At 48.8% G+C, this 20,839-nt stretch overlaps 1 protein-coding gene across 1 annotated transcript in view; it reads right to left on the bottom strand.

Moving 5' to 3' along the window:
• Window positions 1-20,168, bottom strand: part of LOC141171736 (PIH1 domain-containing protein 1-like) — a 28,906-nt gene extending 8,738 nt beyond the window's left edge. The window contains exons 1-3 of the mRNA XM_073655380.1: window positions 20,054-20,168; window positions 19,777-19,843; window positions 19,399-19,551 (exon numbers count right to left, since the gene is read on the bottom strand). Of these exons, the coding sequence (XP_073511481.1) occupies window positions 19,399-19,551; window positions 19,777-19,843; window positions 20,054-20,134 (301 nt within the window). The 5' untranslated portion in view covers window positions 20,135-20,168. The remainder of the gene's footprint in view (window positions 1-19,398; window positions 19,552-19,776; window positions 19,844-20,053) is intronic.
• Between the last annotated feature and the right edge of the window lie 671 nt (window positions 20,169-20,839).

Here is a 20,839-nt window from a genome sequence, read left to right as displayed (position 1 = left end):
GGATCTCAACCTTTTCAATGCAAATTATTTTCAAGACTTATTCACAGATATTATGAAATATTACAGTAGAAATAAAAAAAAAAAAAGAAAAAAGCACAATACCTAAACTCCCTCCTTGGGAAAAATATACGGCAAGTATAAGAAAGACAAAAATTTATTCTGGAGTCATATTGAAGTCTAAATAGAATTGTAAGCATACAATGTAAACAGCAGCGAATGTAAGTAGGATCCACAGGATCTATATAAGAGGAACGTTTTCCAAAGCTGATCTTCTGAGCCCACCGCTATGCTGGCTGGACCGGCATTGTGATCGTCAGCACCTGGAATATACGTCACGTTTTACTGCAGCTCATAGAACCAATGATAAGACGCAGAGCAGTGCGAGGCTTGTGACTCGCTATACACAAAATATACGACATGTTTGATGAATGGCATAAAGGAAAGCCGATGCATTCAGATGTCTCTGGGCAACTATATGTTGTGATAGGATGCTGCCCCTCACCCTGACAGGAACTTATCTATCTGCTCACTCATCATGACAGGTTTACAGCATGTTGACTCATGGACGTGATCAGTCAGTCAATCGATGACATAGATGCAAATTCTTGATTCCGACAGGTAGGTCAGAGATGTCCGTCTCAAACAGTTTACCTTCACCCATCTAGGATGGATGGCTGCTGACATCGTTGGCCATTATGTCCATAAGCAATTATTATCCTGTAATTGCGATGTACAGTACAAATTTATATTGTGTTACCGTGCTAGCCAGAAAATTTGATGTAAATACATTTATGCCCAAAAATGGCAAAAGTATTCTCGGAGTGATACCTTTATTGGCTAACCAGAAAAAAATATATTACTCTGTCGCCTCATTGGGGGACACAGGACCTTGGGTGTTATGCTGCTGTCCACTAGGAGGCGACACTAGGCTTAATCTGAAAAAGATTAACGGTGGCTCCTCCTCGGCAGTAAACACCCCCTGACGGCGTCAGCCATGTTCAGTTTTTTGCTTAGTGTCGCAAGAAGGCACACCTAAAGATTTTTACTCCATTTTTTTCTGATTTTTTCTTTTTCCATGGAGTTACAAATGAAGATAAGTGGGTCTCTGGAGAGACCCCCGGCATGGCTCCTCCTCTGCCCCCTTCTAGGGGTGCACAGTTGAAGTCGAGACGTCTCCTTACCATGTCGCTCCTTCCCCAGCCCCTCGGGTGTTGGTTCGAAGTTGAGACCCCCCCTCCTTCCCCAATTCCTTTTGGTCTTGGGTTGAGGTCGAGGGAGGGTTACAGCCTCCTGACTGTGAAGGCAGCACCCTCCCTGTCACGAAAAACACTTGGTCAGACCTTGCAGCCCTCTGGCGCCCCCTTATCCTGCTGGTCAACCACGGTATTGACCGAGGATAAGCACGGGCGCAGCTGCTCTAATTTATGTCGACTATTGTGGCACGTGATGTGACAGGACGTATATATACCACCAGTTCCTTCCAGGAACGTATATATACCTCCGTCCAGCCACCCTCAAACCACAATATCACAAATACCGGTATACTGCCACCACCGATCGCTTAACAGGTTGATCGGGTACCTGTTAGGTAATGTGAATTAGCGGGTGAGGAACGTGTTTGCTCGACATAGGACAAGAAGAACGAAGCTGGTAAATAATAATGAAATACTCCCGAAAGTGGGCAGTGTTTACAAAAGATATACAAGATTTTATAAAAGAGACAATTTACATATATGCATAAAACAGTTATTAAAATACAAGGGGTAAATAATAGCAAAACCTGCGCCACGAGGTGATGGTCTCAGATTGTGTGGGGTGCACAGCTCCCCGGAAACTAGGTGTGATTCCTCCATGCAGCGAAGAGTGCTTGCGTCTGACGTCCCTGGTTAAGAATGAAGTAAAATGTCCGTTCTGGTTTTTAGTAAGGGGCCAAAACACTAGGAGACACCCATGTTGTTTACCTCACACGGTTTTGTGAACCCACCCAGCTGCCTAAGACATAAAAAGCCTTCAGATTTCATATCTTGGTATGGGGGGGTCTCACATCCAAGATGGATACATCATGTTTGCCGTCACCAATATTCATGAAGATGGATATCAAATATCAGAACCCATTTCCTGGGTTTCTGGTGGTTTCCCAGTTATGTAAGATATACCGGCATAATTGGAAAAAGGTGAACATCCCAAAAATGTGGTCCCTGTGTTTGTGACAGTCATGTGCATTATTAAACTCGACATTAAAAGTTTGTACAGTTAGACAATAGGATTTTGGAGGGAATTTCCAGTTTACACCAGTATGCTTGCTCTGGCTGAGGTTTTATGGCGGTAATAAAAATTCCTTGTTTGGGGAAAGCAAGAGTGAATTCTATGTAGGACCATTCTAAATGAGCAGGGGATGGAGATTTAAGACATCTCTCATTTTTAAAACTAGGACAAAAATACATTTTGCCTGACACTCCCCAATCCCCCTCATGGGGGCATTAGGTTTAGACACCGCAGGTAGGATTTGTGCAGACAGCAATATATAGCTCCCAGTAGCTGTCGCTCTGCACCAACGTTCAGGAATCGCAGCTCCGCTGCAGACTCCTGATGGACCGGGGGACAGTACTGGCAGAAGGGCACACAGAGACACAGGCTGGCTTCAGCTCTGTCTCTCTGCCGGCACCAGCGCTACAGTGCCTCAGAGGAACCCTTTAAGGGCTCCCTTTTAATATAGTATCCCACCGCCTTTCCTGCCATTAAAAACCGGGGGGGGGGTCCGATTCAGATCCGGTACCCCCTCGGACTACCGCGCCGGCCTGCAGCCCTTTTGGGCATACATTCTAAATTTACACCGCCTAGCTGAAGCCGCCGCCCACTCTCCGCGCCCCACCCCCCGGATGACCAATATGACACTACACAGTGTCATACAGGGGGCGGAGACGAACTGAAAGGGCGCGCTTTCTAGCAATACGGCCGCCTTTCCAGCGCTCCGCCCCCTTTCTTCTCCACACTCCGGCGGCCATTAACCAGCAGAGGGAGAACGGAAGTTAACGCTTCACATACCGGTCGCCAGCTGGTCTCTGGGGAGCACAGGATCTTGGATTTTACCGGCGCTGTACTACAGCACACTAAGGTGGGATAAAATTACAGCTACAGTCTCGACTCGGCTGTGAAGTCTATAACTTTCTCTGCATTGCTGGCCCCCTCTGCAAAGCCACTCTGCATCGCTGGCCCCATCTGCATCATCCCATACCACACGGTCATCCCCTTCCAGTGTGAGACACCGTACTCACAGCTCATCTAGACCGTCCCCTGACAGGGACAGACAACGCAGATCCCCACAGCCATCCCCGACCAGAGAAGGTCTCCGCTCCGGTTCTCCCAGCAGGAGTCGCCTTAGCGAGATACAGGATTCGGAAGACATCTGTGATTCAGACTCAGACAAGGAAACCGAAGGGTCCCTGATCCCTATTCGCCCGGGCAATACAGTGCTAGTTGATGATTTAATCTCATCTATCCATTGGGTGCTGGACATCTCCGATCCACCCCTGGAGACACCAGGACATAAAATTTCCTTTGAAGGAGTCCTGAAACCGCCTAAGGTGTTCTTTGACCACCCAGAGTTTAAGGCGATCCTTAAAAAGCAGTTCTCACAACCTGAGAAAAAGTTTACTAATCGCAAATATCTGGAGGCGCGGTACCCCTTTCCACAGGAGGTCACCAAAAAGTGGACAGATCCACCTGAAGTGGATCCTCCAGTCTCCAGACTAGCAGCACTTTCTCTGCCAGATAGCTCAACCCTCAGGGACACAGCAGACCGGCAGGTGGAACGCATGGCCCGTTCAATTTTCGAGGCCGCAGGGGCCTCCCTGGCTCTCACGTTCGCCTCAGTTTTTTTGGGCTGCCAAGGCAATCCTGGCCTGGGCCCAAAATTTACAAACTGGCCTACAAAATACCTACCCCTGAACTGTCGGACCAAGCGGCCCAAATAGCAGTCGTGGTAGATTACAAGCTCCATGCAGCTCTGGATTCTGCAATGGGTGCAGCCGGGATAGCTTCATCACAATTCGGTGTATCCTCTGGCTGCAGGAATGGAAAGCAGATGCAGCTTCAAAGAAGTCCCTCACTCACCTCCCGTACCTCAGTGGTCGGCTTTTCGGTGAACAGTTGGACACAATGATATCCAACGCCACCGGGGGTAAAAGTATCTCTCTCCCCCAACTGAAGCCCAAACACACTTACAAAAAGCGCAATCAGGCACGTTACCGATCCTTTCGGAACTCTTCCGGCTGATCCGTCTCACGACCAGCAAAGAATAACAGCCGCGCTCCACGCTGGGACAACTCGAGGTCGACGCAAAAGTCGGACAAAACCTGGCAAACAAAGGCAGGCCAGTCAAAATTTAAGGGAGGAAAGTCTTGCACTTCCTCCTCATCATGACTCACGAACTCTGGAAGACACCCCACCTGTAGGCGGCCGTCTTTTGCTCTTTCACCAGCTCTGGCTGCCTATTACAGAAGACAGGTGGATCAGGGAACTAGTGTCTTCAGGATACAAGATAGAGTTCACTTCCAACCCGCCAAACAGATTCTTCCTGTCTGTTCCCCCAAAACCGCCAGCCAAGGCTCGTGCCTTCCACCACGCGGTTTCATTACTTCTCCAAGCAGGTGTCTTAGTAACGGTCCCTACGGCCAAGCGCTTCCAAGGGTTCTGCTCAAATCTATTCGTAGTCCCCAAAAAAGGAGGCAGCGTACGGCCCATATTGGATCTAAAACAGCTCAACAAATAAGTACGGGTACGTCACTTTCGCATGGAGTCCCTTCGGTCCATCATTGCGTCCATGGAGACGGGAGAATTTCTCGCCTCCATAGACTTTCAAGACGCATGCCTCCATATACCAATTGCACCGGCTCAACTTGAAAAAGTCATCACCAACCCCGAGTCAATCTCTGACCTTTTTGGGAATGTTATCCAACACCCTCAAGGGTCTAGTACTCCTCCCCAAGGACAAAGCACTGCCTCTCCGAATAGGGGTCCGCATCCTACTTCGCAAACCCCCTCAGTCTCTCCGGTTTGCCATGAGAGTCCTTGGTAGGATGGTGGCGGCAATAGAAGCGGTCCCATTTGCCCAGCTTCACCTCAGGCCTCTCCAACTAGCCATCCTCAAGTCATGGGACAGGAATCCTTTTTCCCTCGACAGGGAGTTTCAGTTGACGTCATCAACCAAGAGATCCCTGCACTGGTGGCTCAAACCAACCTCGCTAACAAAGGGGAAATCCTTTCTCACGAGTCAATGGAAGGTTCTGACCACCAATGCGAGCCTGATGGGTTGGGATGCAGTACACCTGCACCACAGAGCACAGGGCAAGTGGTCCCCAACAGAAGCGACCATGCCCATCAACATCTTGGATATTCGTGCCATTCTCCTGGCGTTGAGAGCCTTCCATCATTTACTGGCAGCCACTCACATCAGAGTACAGTCAGACAATGCCACGGCTGTGGCATACGTAAATCACCAAGGGGGGACCCGCAGTGCCCAGGCGATGCGAGAAGTGACACACATTCTCCACTGGGCGGTAGCCTTCTTATAGGCATAATTATGTTATTCATGTTACGTTCCTCCTACTGCTTTTGCACAAAACTGAACATGGCTGATGCCGTCAGGGGGTGTATACTGCAGAGGAGGAGCCACCGTTAATCTTTTTCAGATTAAGCCTAGTGTCGCCTCCTAGTGGACAGCAGCATAACACCCAAGGTCCTGTGTCCCCCAATTAGAGGCTAAGAGAAAGAGATTTGACGATGAGTACACAAAAATCTCCTTACAGAGCACACAGGCTCCTTCTTCAGGCAGGATTACAAATGTTATGAATTCATTTGTAATATTGCCTGAAGAAGGAGCCTCTGTGCTCTGAAAGCTTGCATATATATATTTTTTTTCTGGTTAGCCAGTAAAGGTATCACTCCGAGAATACTTTTGCCATTCTTGGGCATAAAAGTATTCACATAGAATTATCCCCTAATTAAAACAATTTATTTTTGCTAAATAAATGTATACATTTTTTAAAATTTTATTTTATACATTTTCTCAGAGAACCTCTTTAAGAAGGAGATTTCAGAATGGGCTATAAGACATGTCCAACTTTGCTTTATTGTCTCACCTTACTGTCCTTGTTGAACTGAGCTCCACTTTGTTCTTGGATGATATTGTAAGGAATGAAGACGTCTAGATGATACAAATCGGGACGTCCGACTAAGACTATTCTGTCTTCACCCAAGTCCAACACGAGATCTAGCAGAAGACTGTAAAGAGAAGACCAGCGTGGTAACAACGCTTATGTCGCTGAATGCTTCTGTACGGGAAAGAAAGTTGTAACCAACAAGTGCACAAAAATCTAAACTTTTATCTTGATATGTGGCCAACTAGAAGTTACTGTGTAGCTCCAGACGTCTCATACATTAAATCTGACACTTGGAGTAACTGCTCACAGAAAATGCTTCAAATATTTTTTATGATTCACACGGCATTAAAAGGGGTTGTCCACCACTTTAATACTAATGGAATATCCTTAGGATAGATCATCAATATTAAAGTGCCAGACAACCCCTTTAAGTGAGGCATAATGAATGGTACCAGAATTTCAGATAATGTAGCCTTCATTAGGCAGAAGGCCCAGTCGGTTATATGAAGAAATCTGGGGTCCCCAAAAGCAAACCCAGTAATCACCAGATTCCCGTGTGGTGACTACTTAATCTGCTTTTTGGGAAGACCAGAACTGACCCCTATATTTAACCAAGTGGGTCCCCTTAAGCTACATTATCCTGTCTGATGAAGGATACAGCTGAAACATTCTTAATCTTCATTATGCCTCATTTAACGCAATGTGAATCATGGACATGAGAAAAATCAAATTAAAAAATAAATACATTTAAAGCATTTTCTGTGCGATTCCTCCAAATGTCGCATTAATATAGAAAAAATAAACAGCGGCGTGTTCTACACTATCGCAACAAGCCTCTTTCATCATTTATATCATCATTATAACATCATTTATATGCACCAGCGCCATGGAATCAATGGCACTATATAATTGAATAATCTACTATATAATCGTCTTATCCCGTCTGTCTGTCTGTCTGTCCAGGAAATCCCGCGTCGCTCATTGGTCCGGCAGCGGCCAATCAGCGCCGCGGGATTTCTGAAAAAAGATGGCGGCCGTTAGCGGCTCATCTGCGGGACGGAGCGGAGCGGCGATGCAGCCGGGAGATGAGCGCCGCGAGGCGCTCATCTCCCGGCCGGCAACAGCAGAAAGAACCCTACCGCTGGACCCATCTGCGGGACGGAGATGCAGCAGGGAGATGAGCGGCGCGAGGCGCTTATCTCCCAGCCGGTAGCAGCGGAAGGACCGCCGGCGCCGCTGACCTCCATGCGGAAGGGAGGACCGGGGAGCGGCGCTGGGGGTCGGGATACTTCTGCTGCGAGCGCCCGCTATGTCCCGGGGTCTCGCAACGTAAGTAGCCGCACAGGCAGCGCAGCTCCCCGGTCCTCACCAAGACGATTCGTTGATTGGTCGCGGTCTTCGGACCCGACCAATCACTGATCTTAGCGCAAAACTTAAGCACCGCTGTGCTGATTGGACGCGGGCGCTGACCGCGACCAATCACCGATTTGGGCGCCAAATTTAAATATCGGCCGCGATCAATCAGCACAGCGGTGTTTAAATCTGGAGCCAAGATCGGTGATTGGTCGCGGCCGATATTTAAATTTGGCGCCCAAATCGGTGATTGGTCGCGGGCAGCGTCCACGACCAATCAGCACAATAGTGTTTAACTTTGGCGCCAAGATCAGTGATTGGTCGCGGGCCAAGACAGCGACCAATCACCGATTTGTGCGGCAGATTTAAATAGCGGCCGCGACCAATTGGATGTCAGCGCCGCTCCACGGTCCTCCCTTCACACCCTAGCCGCATGGATGTCAGCGGCGCTGCCTGTGCGGGTACTTCCGCTCGGAGAACCCGGGACATGAGCGGGCGCTCGGAGCAGAAGTATCCTGACCCGCAGCGCCGCTCCCCGGTCTCCCTTCACACCCTAGCCGCTGATGTCCCCACAGTATCCGCATGGTGTTACAAAGGTCCATTTGTGTTAAAAATCGCTGATTGGTCGCGGGCGCTGCCCGCGACCAATCACCAATTTGGGCGCCAATTTTAAATATCGGCCGCGACCAATCACCGATCTTGGTTCCACATTTAAACCCCGCTCTGCTAATTGTTCGCACCTGGTGGACGCGCCAATCAGCAATTTTGGCGCCAAATGTAAACCCCGCTCTGCTGACTGGTAGCGGTCGACGGCCGCGACCAATCAGCAATATTGGCGCCAAATTTAAACACCGCTCTGCTGATTAGTCGCGGTCGCCGGCCGCAACCAATCAGCAGTATTGGCGCCAAATTTAAATCTCGCTCTGCTAATTAGTCGCAACCACCGGCCGTGACCAATCAGCCATATTGGCGCCAAATTTAAACACCGTTTCGCTGATTGGTTGCAGTGGCCAGCCGCGACCAAGCAGAGAAATTGGCGCCAAATTTAAACACCGCTCTGCTGATTGGTCGCGGTTACCGGTCGTGAATAATCAGCATTATTAGTGCCAAATTTAAACACAGCTCTACTGATTGGTCACGGCAGCGACCAATCACCATTATTGGTGCCAAATTTAAATACCGCTCTGCTGATTGGTCACGTTCGCTGGCCGCGACCAATCAGCATTATTGGCGCCAAATTTAAACCCCGCTCTGCTGATTAGTCGTGACCGCCGGCCGTGACCAATCTGCGATTTAGGCGCCAAATTTTAACACCGCTTTGCTGATTGGTCGAGGCCGGCAACCGTGACCAATCAGCGATTTTGGCGCAAAATTTAAACACAGCTCTGCTCATTGCGCCCGGTCGGCCGCATACCTATTCTAGAATACCCGATGCATTAGAATCGGGCCACCATCTAGTATAATATATACATCTTCCCACCAGCTTGTTTTCCCTCTATCTCCTCTCTGGATCTATGAAGCCAGAACTGTCAAAGAAGAGGTGATGGTGGAGATGGAGGGGAAACAAGCAGGGGGGAAGGTTTATATAAATGACTGGTCCCGCTGTGAAGCACCGGGCGTCTGTGCTTGGTTTGAACAGTCGTTCTCTGGTGACAGAGTCATTCTTTCCCATTCCAATAGCTTGCAAACAACCCACCATGGTATGAAAAAACAATTATATCATCATCATCCAGCAAATGTGTCACAACTGCCAGCAATTGGCTACTGTGGACACATCAAAGCTGTGATGATAAAAGTTGGCAGAGGAGGACTGGTAGCACGAGGTTGGCACAGACTTTTAATAAGGGAAGACTATTGGAAATCACATGAAATGCATAAAGATCACAATCCTAAACCACATCTGAGGGTCTCACCACTTTAGGTAAAGAGATTTCAGCCACCAGAAAACTTGGGTGTCCTACAGGAGGTTCCGCCACAATCATGTAATCTGGTTTCACGGGTGAACTGATAAAAAAAGGAAGGAAGCAGTATATTAAAGAGTACACTATCAATTTATGATCTGTTGGGGTCAATCTCTAATATAATAAAGTGGCACTGATGCTTGTAATGAGGAACAGCCCCTTTCACAGTCATTCCCTGCACATTGGCATCATGGCCTCCACTGTGCAGCGGAACGACAGCATAGATCCAGAAAAGTGAATGGGCTTAGCTGCAGTTCTCCTGCACAGTGAATATCCGGGTAGCTGCCCCACTCCAGCATATTCTTTAAAAAGGGCAGCGGGGTTACTTCCAGGCTGCAGCCCCCTTATTCTTGGAGTCCAAGAAGTTGGATATCCTATATCTTTTGTAAGATGGGATTCTAAAAAAAGTAAATGCATGCATTAAACCTCAAAGTAACCCAAACCTTTCAACTTCTGAGATGAGGGACTTGCTTGGAGTTAGTGACGCGCCCCTGGGCCTGCTGTGTCGCGTAGCGTCTCGCACACGGGGGCTTACCCGGAGCCGGATCTGTTGAGGGTTGTAGTCTCGTGGCGGTGACCCGGTCCGTGCCCAGGGAGTCAGACTAAGTGGCGATGTTATAGCAGTAGATGTTAGATGACTACGCCACCCGTTGAGTGCAGCCAGGGAGCTGCTGCTGCAGGGCAGACCGCTGAGGCCGGTGGTAGGATTGTGCAGCGTGGATGGTATAACCCCCAACGGGAGGGGTATGGCCTCAGGGCAGCCGACGTGGATGATGGGGGTAGCAGGAACCACTCGGAGACGGTACTGTGTAGTTCAGGGTCTTTACTGGTGACAAAGATAGACCCTCCCGGAGTACTGGCTAGCGATTGGGGCCTGGTCAGTCCTTGAGCAGATGGGATCTCCCCTGGCCAGGCGGAGTTGTAGGCCTCCCAGACTAACTGTACTCTTCTGGCTACCTTGCTAGAGGCGGGTATAAGTAGCCCACGTCCCTGAGTGTACCGTGTGGTGCTCACCCGTATGGCCGGTGACTCGGGGCCTTATAATGGCTTCCGCTCCACGATGGCGGTGCTGGTCCCACGCGTGTGACCGTGCCTTCGGGCTTCTGGGCCAGAGGACCTGAAATCCTCTGCCGGACGGTTTCTGCTGCTGGGTAGGAGTTAGTCCCCACAGCCTCGGACTCCGGGTCCGGTAAGAAATCTTCTCAGTCAGGGCGAGCTCTGCAGCTGCCAGCCCCTGACTCGTTGTAACACTGCTCCCCACAGAGCTCCTGATGTTTCTTGCTATGCTGCTTCTCTTCTCTACTCTTGTTCTGTCTTCTTTCTCCAGGCTCAGGCCCCAGCCAGGGCCTGCCTGTGGAGCAGAGCCCATAGAGCAGCTCTGCTCCCTGTCTTCTTCTCTCAGAACTCTCTAACCCTGCCTCAGCCCCGGGTTTATATAGGGGAAGTCCTTCCCCTCCCAAGACTGGGCAGGAGGTGTGGCATGCACAGGATCCCTGACCAAAGGACCTCCCACCTGCTCTCAGACATAACATTACATTACTGTGGAAACCAGACCCCTGGGGTGCCACATTCCCCCCTAGTAAAATTTAGTACTCCGGGACTAAACAAATTTTAGAAAAACATAACAAGATATAAACATTAATAATACAACAAGAAAATCACATAAAGATGGTCACGGCGTGTCCGCAACCGGGTGCAGTCTCTGAAGAAAAGCAAGGTGTCCATTTCACCAAAACAGGGAGACGTAACCAGGTAGGGGTTTGTCCTGCCCCGAGTCCTTAACAGTCTTTAGTCCATCCCGGGTTACGCTCCAACTATGTACAGGGTGGCCGCTCTCAGTCCTTGGCCAGTGGGGATAAGGGATGGCTGCTCACAGTCCTCAGCCTGTGGGAATAAGGAATGGCTGCTCACAGTCCTCAGCCTGGTAAGGGATAGGGACACACGGGAAACAGTTCACACTTGTCCCAACAGGGACCATATTTTAGTTAGCAGCAGTTCTTGTACCCTAACGAGTAACTATTTACAGTTTCAGTTTATGCTACTTCCCTTCAGCAGCGGTGTCCTCTCCTTGTCTCCTCCTGAGGATAGTCTTCAGACCCGTCCGGGTCCTCTTGTAGGTTCAGGGCATAGTCCCTTATACTCTCATGTGCCCGCTGTTTGCACCCGTAGAATCTAAGCTTGATCTCGGCTGAGGTGCGGGCATCAAAGGTGTCCCTCAGCCGGGTTAGTATTCCTGCGACAGTCCTCCTCCCAGGTGGCCAGGATTTTACTTCCCTTTTGGCTGCCCCGGTTAGTTGGGCCACCAGGATGCTCACTTTTTGCTCTTCTGTGAGGGGGTACACCTGGAAGAGGCTATCCAGCTTTTCTCTAAAGTCATGCAGGGTATGTGACTCCCCTGAGTACTGGGGTAGCCAAGCTGCTCCCGGGATATAGGGCATGGTGAAGGGCATAACTGCAGCAGCGGTGACGCTGGCGGGGGTTGAGGCAGTGAAGCTCTCCTCCGTATCCGACATCTTCCTCCCCCCTAGTGGACCGTGGCCTACCTTGCGATGATCCTCTTCCGTAGGCCGCGGCTCCGCAGTGGATCGTCAGGGTTGAGGACCTTCCGTCGCGCTCCTGTGACGTCGGCGTCTGCTGGGCTCCTTCCAGGACCTTACGCAACGTCCGGACGTGAGGCGGGGCTTCAGTTCTCGCGCGCTTTCGGAGTCCACGCCCCTCTTCTTCCCGCGCGGCGTCCTCAAGATGGCGTCCAATGGCGGGAAAACTCCACGGATGGCGGGAAGAAGGCTGAAGATGGCGCTTGATGGCGGGAATCTTCACCGATGGCGGGAAGAAGGCTGAAGATGGCGCCGGATGGCGGGAATCTTCACCACAGGTAAGTTTTAAAAGTCTCTTTTTCAGGCACGCAGTACCCGGTGGTTGCGGGCACGTATCCTGCCGACTACGCCAAAATTGACGCGCCCCTGGGCCTGCTGTGTCGCGTAGCGTCTCGCACACGGGGGCTTACCCGGAGCCGGATCTGTTGAGGGTTGTAGTCTCGTGGCGGTGACCCGGTCCGTGCCCAGGGAGTCAGACTAAGTGGCGATGTTATAGCAGTAGATGTTAGATGACTACGCCACCCGTTGAGTGCAGCCAGGGAGCTGCTGCTGCAGGGCAGACCGCTGAGGCCGGTGGTAGGATTGTGCAGCGTGGATGGTATAACCCCCAACGGGAGGGGTATGGCCTCAGGGCAGCCGACGTGGATGATGGGGGTAGCAGGAACCACTCGGAGACGGTACTGTGTAGTTCAGGGTCTTTACTGGTGACAAAGATAGACCCTCCCGGAGTACTGGCTAGCGATTGGGGCCTGGTCAGTCCTTGAGCAGATGGGATCTCCCCTGGCCAGGCGGAGTTGTAGGCCTCCCAGACTAACTGTACTCTTCTGGCTACCTTGCTAGAGGCGGGTATAAGTAGCCCACGTCCCTGAGTGTACCGTGTGGTGCTCACCCGTATGGCCGGTGACTCAGGGCCTTCTAATGGCTTCCGCTCCACGATGGCGGTGCTGGTCCCACGCGTGTGACCGTGCCTTCGGGCTTCTGGGCCAGAGGACCTGAAATCCTCTGCCGGACGGTTTCTGCTGCTGGGTAGGAGTTAGTCCCCACAGCCTCGGACTCCGGGTCCGGTAAGAAATCTTCTCAGTCAGGGCGAGCTCTGCAGCTGCCAGCCCCTGACTCGTTGTAACACTGCTCCCCACAGAGCTCCTGATGTTTCTTGCTATGCTGCTTCTCTTCTCTACTCTTGTTCTGTCTTCTTTCTCCAGGCTCAGGCCCCAGCCAGGGCCTGCCTGTGGAGCAGAGCCCATAGAGCAGCTCTGCTCCCTGTCTTCTTCTCTCAGAACTCTCTAACCCTGCCTCAGCCCCGGGTTTATATAGGGGAAGTCCTTCCCCTCCCAAGACTGGGCAGGAGGTGTGGCATGCACAGGATCCCTGACCAAAGGACCTCCCACCTGCTCTCAGACATAACATTACATTACTGTGGAAACCAGACCCCTGGGGTGCCACATTAGCTGGGAGGGTCTGTAGGAAAAAAATAAAGAACATAAAGGCAAAATAGTTAAAAAAAAAAAAAAAAAAACAATGTCCACAATGTTCTTGCACCATAACAAGCCATTCTGTAACTTCCCCCATCTGTTGGGTATAACCCATCACCACGAGGAGTGGTGCTCCCCCATCTGTTGGGTATAACCTATCACCTCAAGGAGTGGCGCTCCCCCATCTGTTGGGTGTAATCCATCAGCACGAGGAGTGGCGCTCCCCCATCTGTTGGGTGTAACCCATCAGCATGAGGAGTGGCGCTCCCCCATCTGTTGGGTGTAACCCATCAGCACGAGGAGTGGCGCTCCCCCATCTGTTGGGTATAACCCATCACCATGAGGAGTGGCGCTCCCCCATCTGTTGGGTATAACCTATCACCACAAGGAGTGGCGCTCCCCCATCTGTTGGGTGTAACCCATCACCACGAGGAGTGGCGCTGCCCCATCTGTTGGGTATAACCTATCACCAGGAGGAGTGGAGCTCTTCATACTTTGTGTCCCTAGGGGAAATGTGGTATTATAAGACATCCAATCAATTGAATGGCCGACCATGTACTGCATAGATGAGCGAGGAACATCAGAGAAGCCGCCGATGCTCAACAGCAGCCTACTCTGTCATCTTTTACAGACTGTATGCCATAGACTTGTACCTTAGAGTTGGGACATTGTGTCCATTCCCTGAATCATCGGTTTTGATTTGGTTCTGATATTCTGTTCAAAAATGGATCCCAGGAACTTCCGATTTTTCAGCATTTTCCACTCTGAAGGGAAACTATAGATGATTAACAGGGTCGGACTGGAACTGAAACTCAGCCCTGGCATGTGAGAGCACGCAGGCCCGTCCGACGCGCGTTGAATGTGAAATATTTTCGTGAATGATTTGGGTATATGTCACAATAAAAATTGCTGCAAACTGCACTTTATCATCGATAGACAAAAACTGACATAATGTAAAATATAAACTTCCCTCCAGGAAAATGTTAATTTCTTTCAACTGGAGGGACGGACATATTTGTAATATAGAGCTCCAAGTTCCCAAAAATGCTATGTTTGATAGTACCAGGAAAAGCAGGAATAGTGAATCCTTGCAGATTTGAAGCAGTTTCATGTTTATTGTTTCAGTATTTTTGCAGCGTTTCTAAAGAACGGAAAAAAAAAATCTCAAAAAACGCAATATCAAGGGGATTTTCCTGCCGAGCGACACGTTTTTTGTGCAGAAATGTTCTTCCCTTGACAGTGTCCGATCGGACGATTCGACGACGATTGGTAAAAGCGGAGTTAAGAGCCAGAATACCAGGTAAAAGCCATTTTTGAATGCCTCACAGCGTCAGAAACGTCTGCAGTGGGCCAAAGAACATTGTAAATGGACCACTGAACAATGGAGAAATGTTATATGGAGCGATGAGACACGCCTACCCATGTTTGGCAGCGACGGTGTCTGCTACGTTCGACGACGACCTGGAGAGGACTGGTTGTCAGAGGGTACAGTACCCACCATGAAGCATCCTCTGAGTGTTATGGTAGGGGGCTGCGTGTCCAGAGATGCAGGTGGTAGGCTGCAGGTAATTGAAGGAACAGTTAATGCTGAAAAGGACATCAAGGAAGTCCTTCAGCCTAAACTCATTCCTTCGGCACATGATGTATTTAGTGAAGGGACACCGTTTATTTTTCAGCAAGATGGAGCCCCATGCCATACAGCTAAAAAATGTCTCTCTTGGTTCAAGGACAAAAATATCCAGCTATTGAATTGGCCAGGAAACAGCCCAGATCTCAATCCTATTGAGAATCTCTGGGCTCGCCTCAAAAGAGAGGTGTCAAAACAGCGGGCTTCACACAAGCAGGAACTCATTGCAGCCATCATCAAATCATGGCTTCATATCATCACACCATCTGATTTACACAAACTGGTAGATAGCATGCCAAGTAGATGCCAGGCAGTCATCAAGGCCAAGGGCTGTCCAACTGAGTAATAACATTTAGTGTTAGATATGAAAATAGGACAAATAAATGGCTTTTCTCCCACAGTCATCTGAGTGACAATAGTGTCCAATTTGTTGACAAATGAACAAATTTCCTGCTAATATTGTGTTTCTATATGAGATTTTATTTCTACTTAAAAACTTTACTGTGAAATCAAAAACATTCATGAAATTTGTATTTGTATTGGCAAAATGCTAAAAATTCGTAAATCTTGGGGGTGTTGACTCAATTTTGGCCACTAGTGTATAGCGTTCCTCAGTATATTTATATGTTGTTCCCCATCACCTTTTTCATCTCTCCTTACAAGTATGCCTTGTATCTTAGCTAAAACATGGTAGTAAGTAGCATATTACCCTTTTATAATGGGTAGTGTAGAATCGCTGCATATTTCAGGGTTATGCGCTCCTGAGGACTCATTAGTGCTGCCCTCCTCAGGCGAAACCTGGTTGTGACCTCGTATAATATGGGGCTAGCCGGTCTCACCTACCAGTTTGGGTCACAAACCCTTTTTCGTTTGCTTTGATGTTTTACTCATTGTTTATTAAGTTTACACCCCAAATCTCTCCTAATCCTGGAGATCAAACCTATGAAAGCAATTTATGAATGATCATAACACCTCTATGAAGGGTAATTATCATCTCCTTCATAAATAGACATTTATATGTATAAATACATATGTGGTCAATGCATAGTACTGGCACATGACTTATCACTTTCCAGGACCTTACAAAGCACCAGGAACATTCATAACAAGCGGAGGTGAGGCGAATCTGGCAACTCAATAGGAAAGGATTCTTTACAGATAGAGCAGTCAGACTGTGGAATGCCAACCACAAGATATAGTAATGGCAGATAGTATAACAGCATTTATAGAAGGGCTGGATACTTTTTTAACAAAACATGACATTGTGGGTTATAAATAATCTAGTAATAGAAAATGTATAACTTTGGAGGTAGACCTAGGACATTAAAGTTCAAACTTTTTCAACCTATGCAACTATGCAAGTATGTAGAATGCACATTAGGAAAATGCTTGAAATGCAATTCCCTATAATATTATTTTACAAGTAATTTCCTCTTAATTTTTGGCTTTGTACAGTGCTAGTTATAAGCCCAATCTATGGATCTAAAAAGTGCAAAACACTCCTGAAACACTTGTACGCATGTTCTATAATCTGTATTTCTTATGGTGCCTAAGGGAAGCCGTAATGATAAGACTTCTGCTTGGTAACAAGTGCAGTTAGTTGCCTCCATAATGAAAGTGAATTACCAATGATGAAAGGGTTAATACTTGGATCCTGCATCAGTAATAGCCTTTGTAGTAACCATGACAACTATTGTGAGGGCATAAACAAGTGTCATAAAGAAGATTCCATAAAAGAATGCCGCGCTGCCACGATCAGCGCCATTACTGATGATGCGCCTGAGGACCTTGAGCTTGACCACCCCACGTAATGTGCCAACGTTGGTGTAATTTGGAGGTTCTAGCAGGGAAAGGGGTTGTCTTCTTAGACACCCCGGGGGCATGGGAAGGTAACAGAGGGGGGGTCCCCAAAACAGGATCCCCTTCTGTTACTATGTACAAAGAGCTGCTCTTCTTTGGGAGTTCATGGATGGATCCTTGACTTTAATGGGTGATAAATTGGGAGGGGAAGGGGATACTCATCCTATTAGGGGTTATCCATAATGAGCAACCCCTTTAACCAAGTACCCAACTTCTTGAGAGACGGAGCTGGATCTGTAAGGGAGAAGTGGTAGATCCACCTGGGAAATCAGATCAACTAAATTCGTTCCAGCAATAAATGTGGTGACAGATATCGCAGCCAGATCTCTCCCACATCCAGTTTATCACAATTATAGTCTATATTTGTTATGTCGTTCTCTGTAAATATGTACAAATTCTAAAACTCCGTCATATATCGGCACTAACTCTCTAAGCGCAAGGGAAGCGCAGCCCTCCAGCCATGGTTCTCTAGAGGTTTCCTCCACAGGGGGTTTTCCTCTCCTGAGCGCTGGAGGGTGACTCTTCGTGAGTCGAGGGTTGTGCCATTTTCGGTGTCATGTAAATTTAAATAAAGTTGAGAACGTTTGACACCTAATTGCAATGCTTTGTGTATTTATTTTGTATGTGTCTGATTCATTTTGTTTGGGATTTGGGGTCCATCAAACATCACTGAGTCATACGTCTGGACATCTGCCGCCAGCAGTTTTGCCCCAGGGGTTGCCCCTGCTCTGGGGAGTTTGATGGAGCAGAGAAGACAAGAATTACAGCACTCATCCTCAGAATAAGGACTTCTATTACAGTATTACAAGCAGCTTCCTCGCCTCATTCACACAGTGAGTATTTTTGGCACTAATTTACATCAGTATTTGTAAGCTGAAAACCAGAGGGGAACAAACACAGTGAAAAATAGTAACTGAAACACTTTCACCTCTTCTGTTTTGGATCCATTCCTGGCGTCTGCTAACAAATGCTGATGCAAAATATCACAATGGAAGTGCCCTAAATTCTTACTGACTGATTCGACTGTTTGAGTTGCAGTCAAGAAACAGAGGTTGCAAGCGTTAAAAGAGTTTTCTGGTATCAAAAACCCCTGTCCCCCTTGCCATTTTTCTCTATCCTGAACCTGTGCTGCCTGCCCCGATCTCAGACTGTCTGACCTAGTCTTTATCTTAGCTCTCCTGTATTTGGTACCCTGGTACCTCCGGAATGCTGCTGCAGTCCCGGGGACTGCCCTGAAGTGGTACCTGGTGTCTACCGGCAGCCCAGTCTATCCTCACCACCAGAGGTTCTAGTGGAGACCCAGTAGACACCTAGTCACAACCCTCCTGTGGGGCAGTGGGTATATATCCACCAGCGTTACACCCACATAGCAAATGTGGTACCAATATTCAAGAAGGGGATAACATGTGAGCCTGGAATTTATAGGCCGGTAAGTTTAACTTGTACTGTGGGCAACATCTTTGTGGGTTTTCTAAGAGATACTAACCTGGAGCACCTCAATAAGAATAACCTATACATATGATTATGAGGGATCTGTCCTGCAAACTAATCTGAAAAGATTCTATGGGAGGTAAGTTCTAGGTTGGACCAGGGAAACTTAGTTGGTGTTGTCTATCTGGACTTTTCAAAGGCATTTGATACGGTGCCATACAACAGGTTGGTACATAAACATTTTCAATATATTATATGGTAAACTTGCTCCATGAAGGAACAAGTCCTTGTGTGGTCGATGGAAAAATCAAGGAAAATATCAGTGATGTGGTCGTTACCTCTTGACAGCTCCATTTCGTACTTGTTCTCTTGTCCATCCATGGCCACGGTGATAAAAAATTCCCTGAAAAGCTCATTATTCTAATAAAAAAAAATACAAAGTAAGGAGCTGACACAAAGGAGAGCAGACAGCTCGTATGTCAGAATAAGCAATTGCAGTTACCTTAATTTTCTCAAAGAAGGTGCCATTAATCACTATGTCGTATGCCGTGCAGCCGCCTCCACCTGTAGGACAAAGTGCACCAGGACTTAGATACTTTGCGGTGCCGACTCACCCACTGACCTTAGTAGGGCTGCTATGAATAAGTGGTATAAGTTCTTAAAGGGGACTCCAAGTAGTGGACAATCCCTTTAAGTCCCAAATCTAAACCAAAAAAGTTCAAAAGTCAACAACAAGATGTCAAACTGAAGTGGACCTACCAGAACCTGTGGAGATGGCACCTTTGACCATTGAGGATTAGTAAGTTGTAATACTTGCTATTTTAACCCCTTTAAGGATATCTCTGGACTACCCCTTTAAAAAGAGACGCGCTGTATTAAATAAAAAAAAACAAAAAAACGTACTATTATCAACTTCAACGTGGGGCTCTCCAAGGCTCATGGGGACTCGATAGCCGGAGGGATCATCAGATTCCAGGATGCTGACTAACTCCTGCTCCATCAGGTCCGGGGGCGCTGGGATCTGGTTCGACTTGCAGATGTTAATAAAGATTTCGGTATTTTTGGATGTGCGAGTTTTAATGCAGAAACCTAACACAAAAATAAAAACAAAAAGTGAACAAAAACACAATAAAATCGGCAAAAGCCAAGCAGCATTTACATGTAATCAACTGCAAAAGAAAAAACAATGTGACCCCCACATTGGTTGCATCATGTGACCGTTGTAGTCAATAAGACCCCACTGCCCCACTGTGGTATCTGTCACATAATATGCACAAAGTAATCTGGATAATAATCAGAGGACGCCCATCTCACCCGGCTGGGGTCTGATCTGTCTGCTTTCTGGTAAGTTCGGTATTCTGCTCTGTATCTCCTGTTTGGCCTGAAATGAGGCAACAAGTGAGAATCAGTGAGTAACATGAACAGGATGGTTCTGCAAACTGATTTTTCCTGCCCCAAAATAGTACAACTATGAGGGGTCTAAAGCCAACAATACACATTAGGTAAATGTTGGAGACTGTAGCGCCCCCGGCGGCTGACGGAGGAGACATTCACCCGGTGATTGCTGGCCTCTCCAATTCATCTTTCGTACCTTCATCAGCATCTGTTCATACAGCGCTTCCTCCATGCTTGTGTTCATTTCTGCAGACAGCAGCGACTTGTCAGACGCCATTTTTTCGGTCAAAGGCAGAAGCTCAGGGATCTTGTTTTATAAGAGAAAATCTGAAAAATTAAAATATGTATTAATCTTCTCCACAGACAACGACAAGGGGAGAGTGCGGGAGCCTGACAGCCCACGACACGAGGGGGTGCGGGAGCCTGACAGCCCATGGCACGAGGGGGTGCGGGAGCCCGACAGCCCACGACACGACGGGGTGCGGAAGCCTGACAGCCCACGACACGAGGGGGTGCGGGACCCTGACAGCCCATTGCACGAGGGGGTGCGGGAGCTCGACAGCCCACGACACGAGGGGGTGTGGGACCCTAACAGCCGACGACACGAAGGGGTGCGGGAGCCCGACAGCCCATGACACGAGGGGGTGCGGGAGCCTGACAGCCCACGACACGACGGGGTGCGGAAGCCTGACAGCCGACGACACGAGGGGGTGCGGGACCCTGACAGCCCATTGCACGAGGGGGTGCGGGAGCCCGACAGCCCACGACACGAGGGGGTGTGGGACCCTAACAGCCGACGACACGAGGGGGTGCGGGAGCCCGACAGCCCATGACACGAGGGGGTGCGGGAGCCTGACAGCCCATGACACGAGGGGGTGCGGGAGCCTGACAGCCCACGACACGAGGGGGTGCGGGACCCTGACAGCCGACGACACGAGGGGGTGCGGGAGCCTGACAGCCGACGACACGAGGGGGTGCGGGA

Source organism: Phyllobates terribilis, unplaced genomic scaffold (genome assembly GCF_046119375.1).
Source record: "Phyllobates terribilis strain yellow unplaced genomic scaffold, ASM4611937v1 Scaffold_12__6_contigs__length_324123572, whole genome shotgun sequence".
Taxonomy (NCBI): Eukaryota; Metazoa; Chordata; class Amphibia; order Anura; family Dendrobatidae; genus Phyllobates; species Phyllobates terribilis.
Note: the sequence above shows the minus strand (reverse complement) of the source record. Positions and strands in the feature narration are given on the sequence as shown.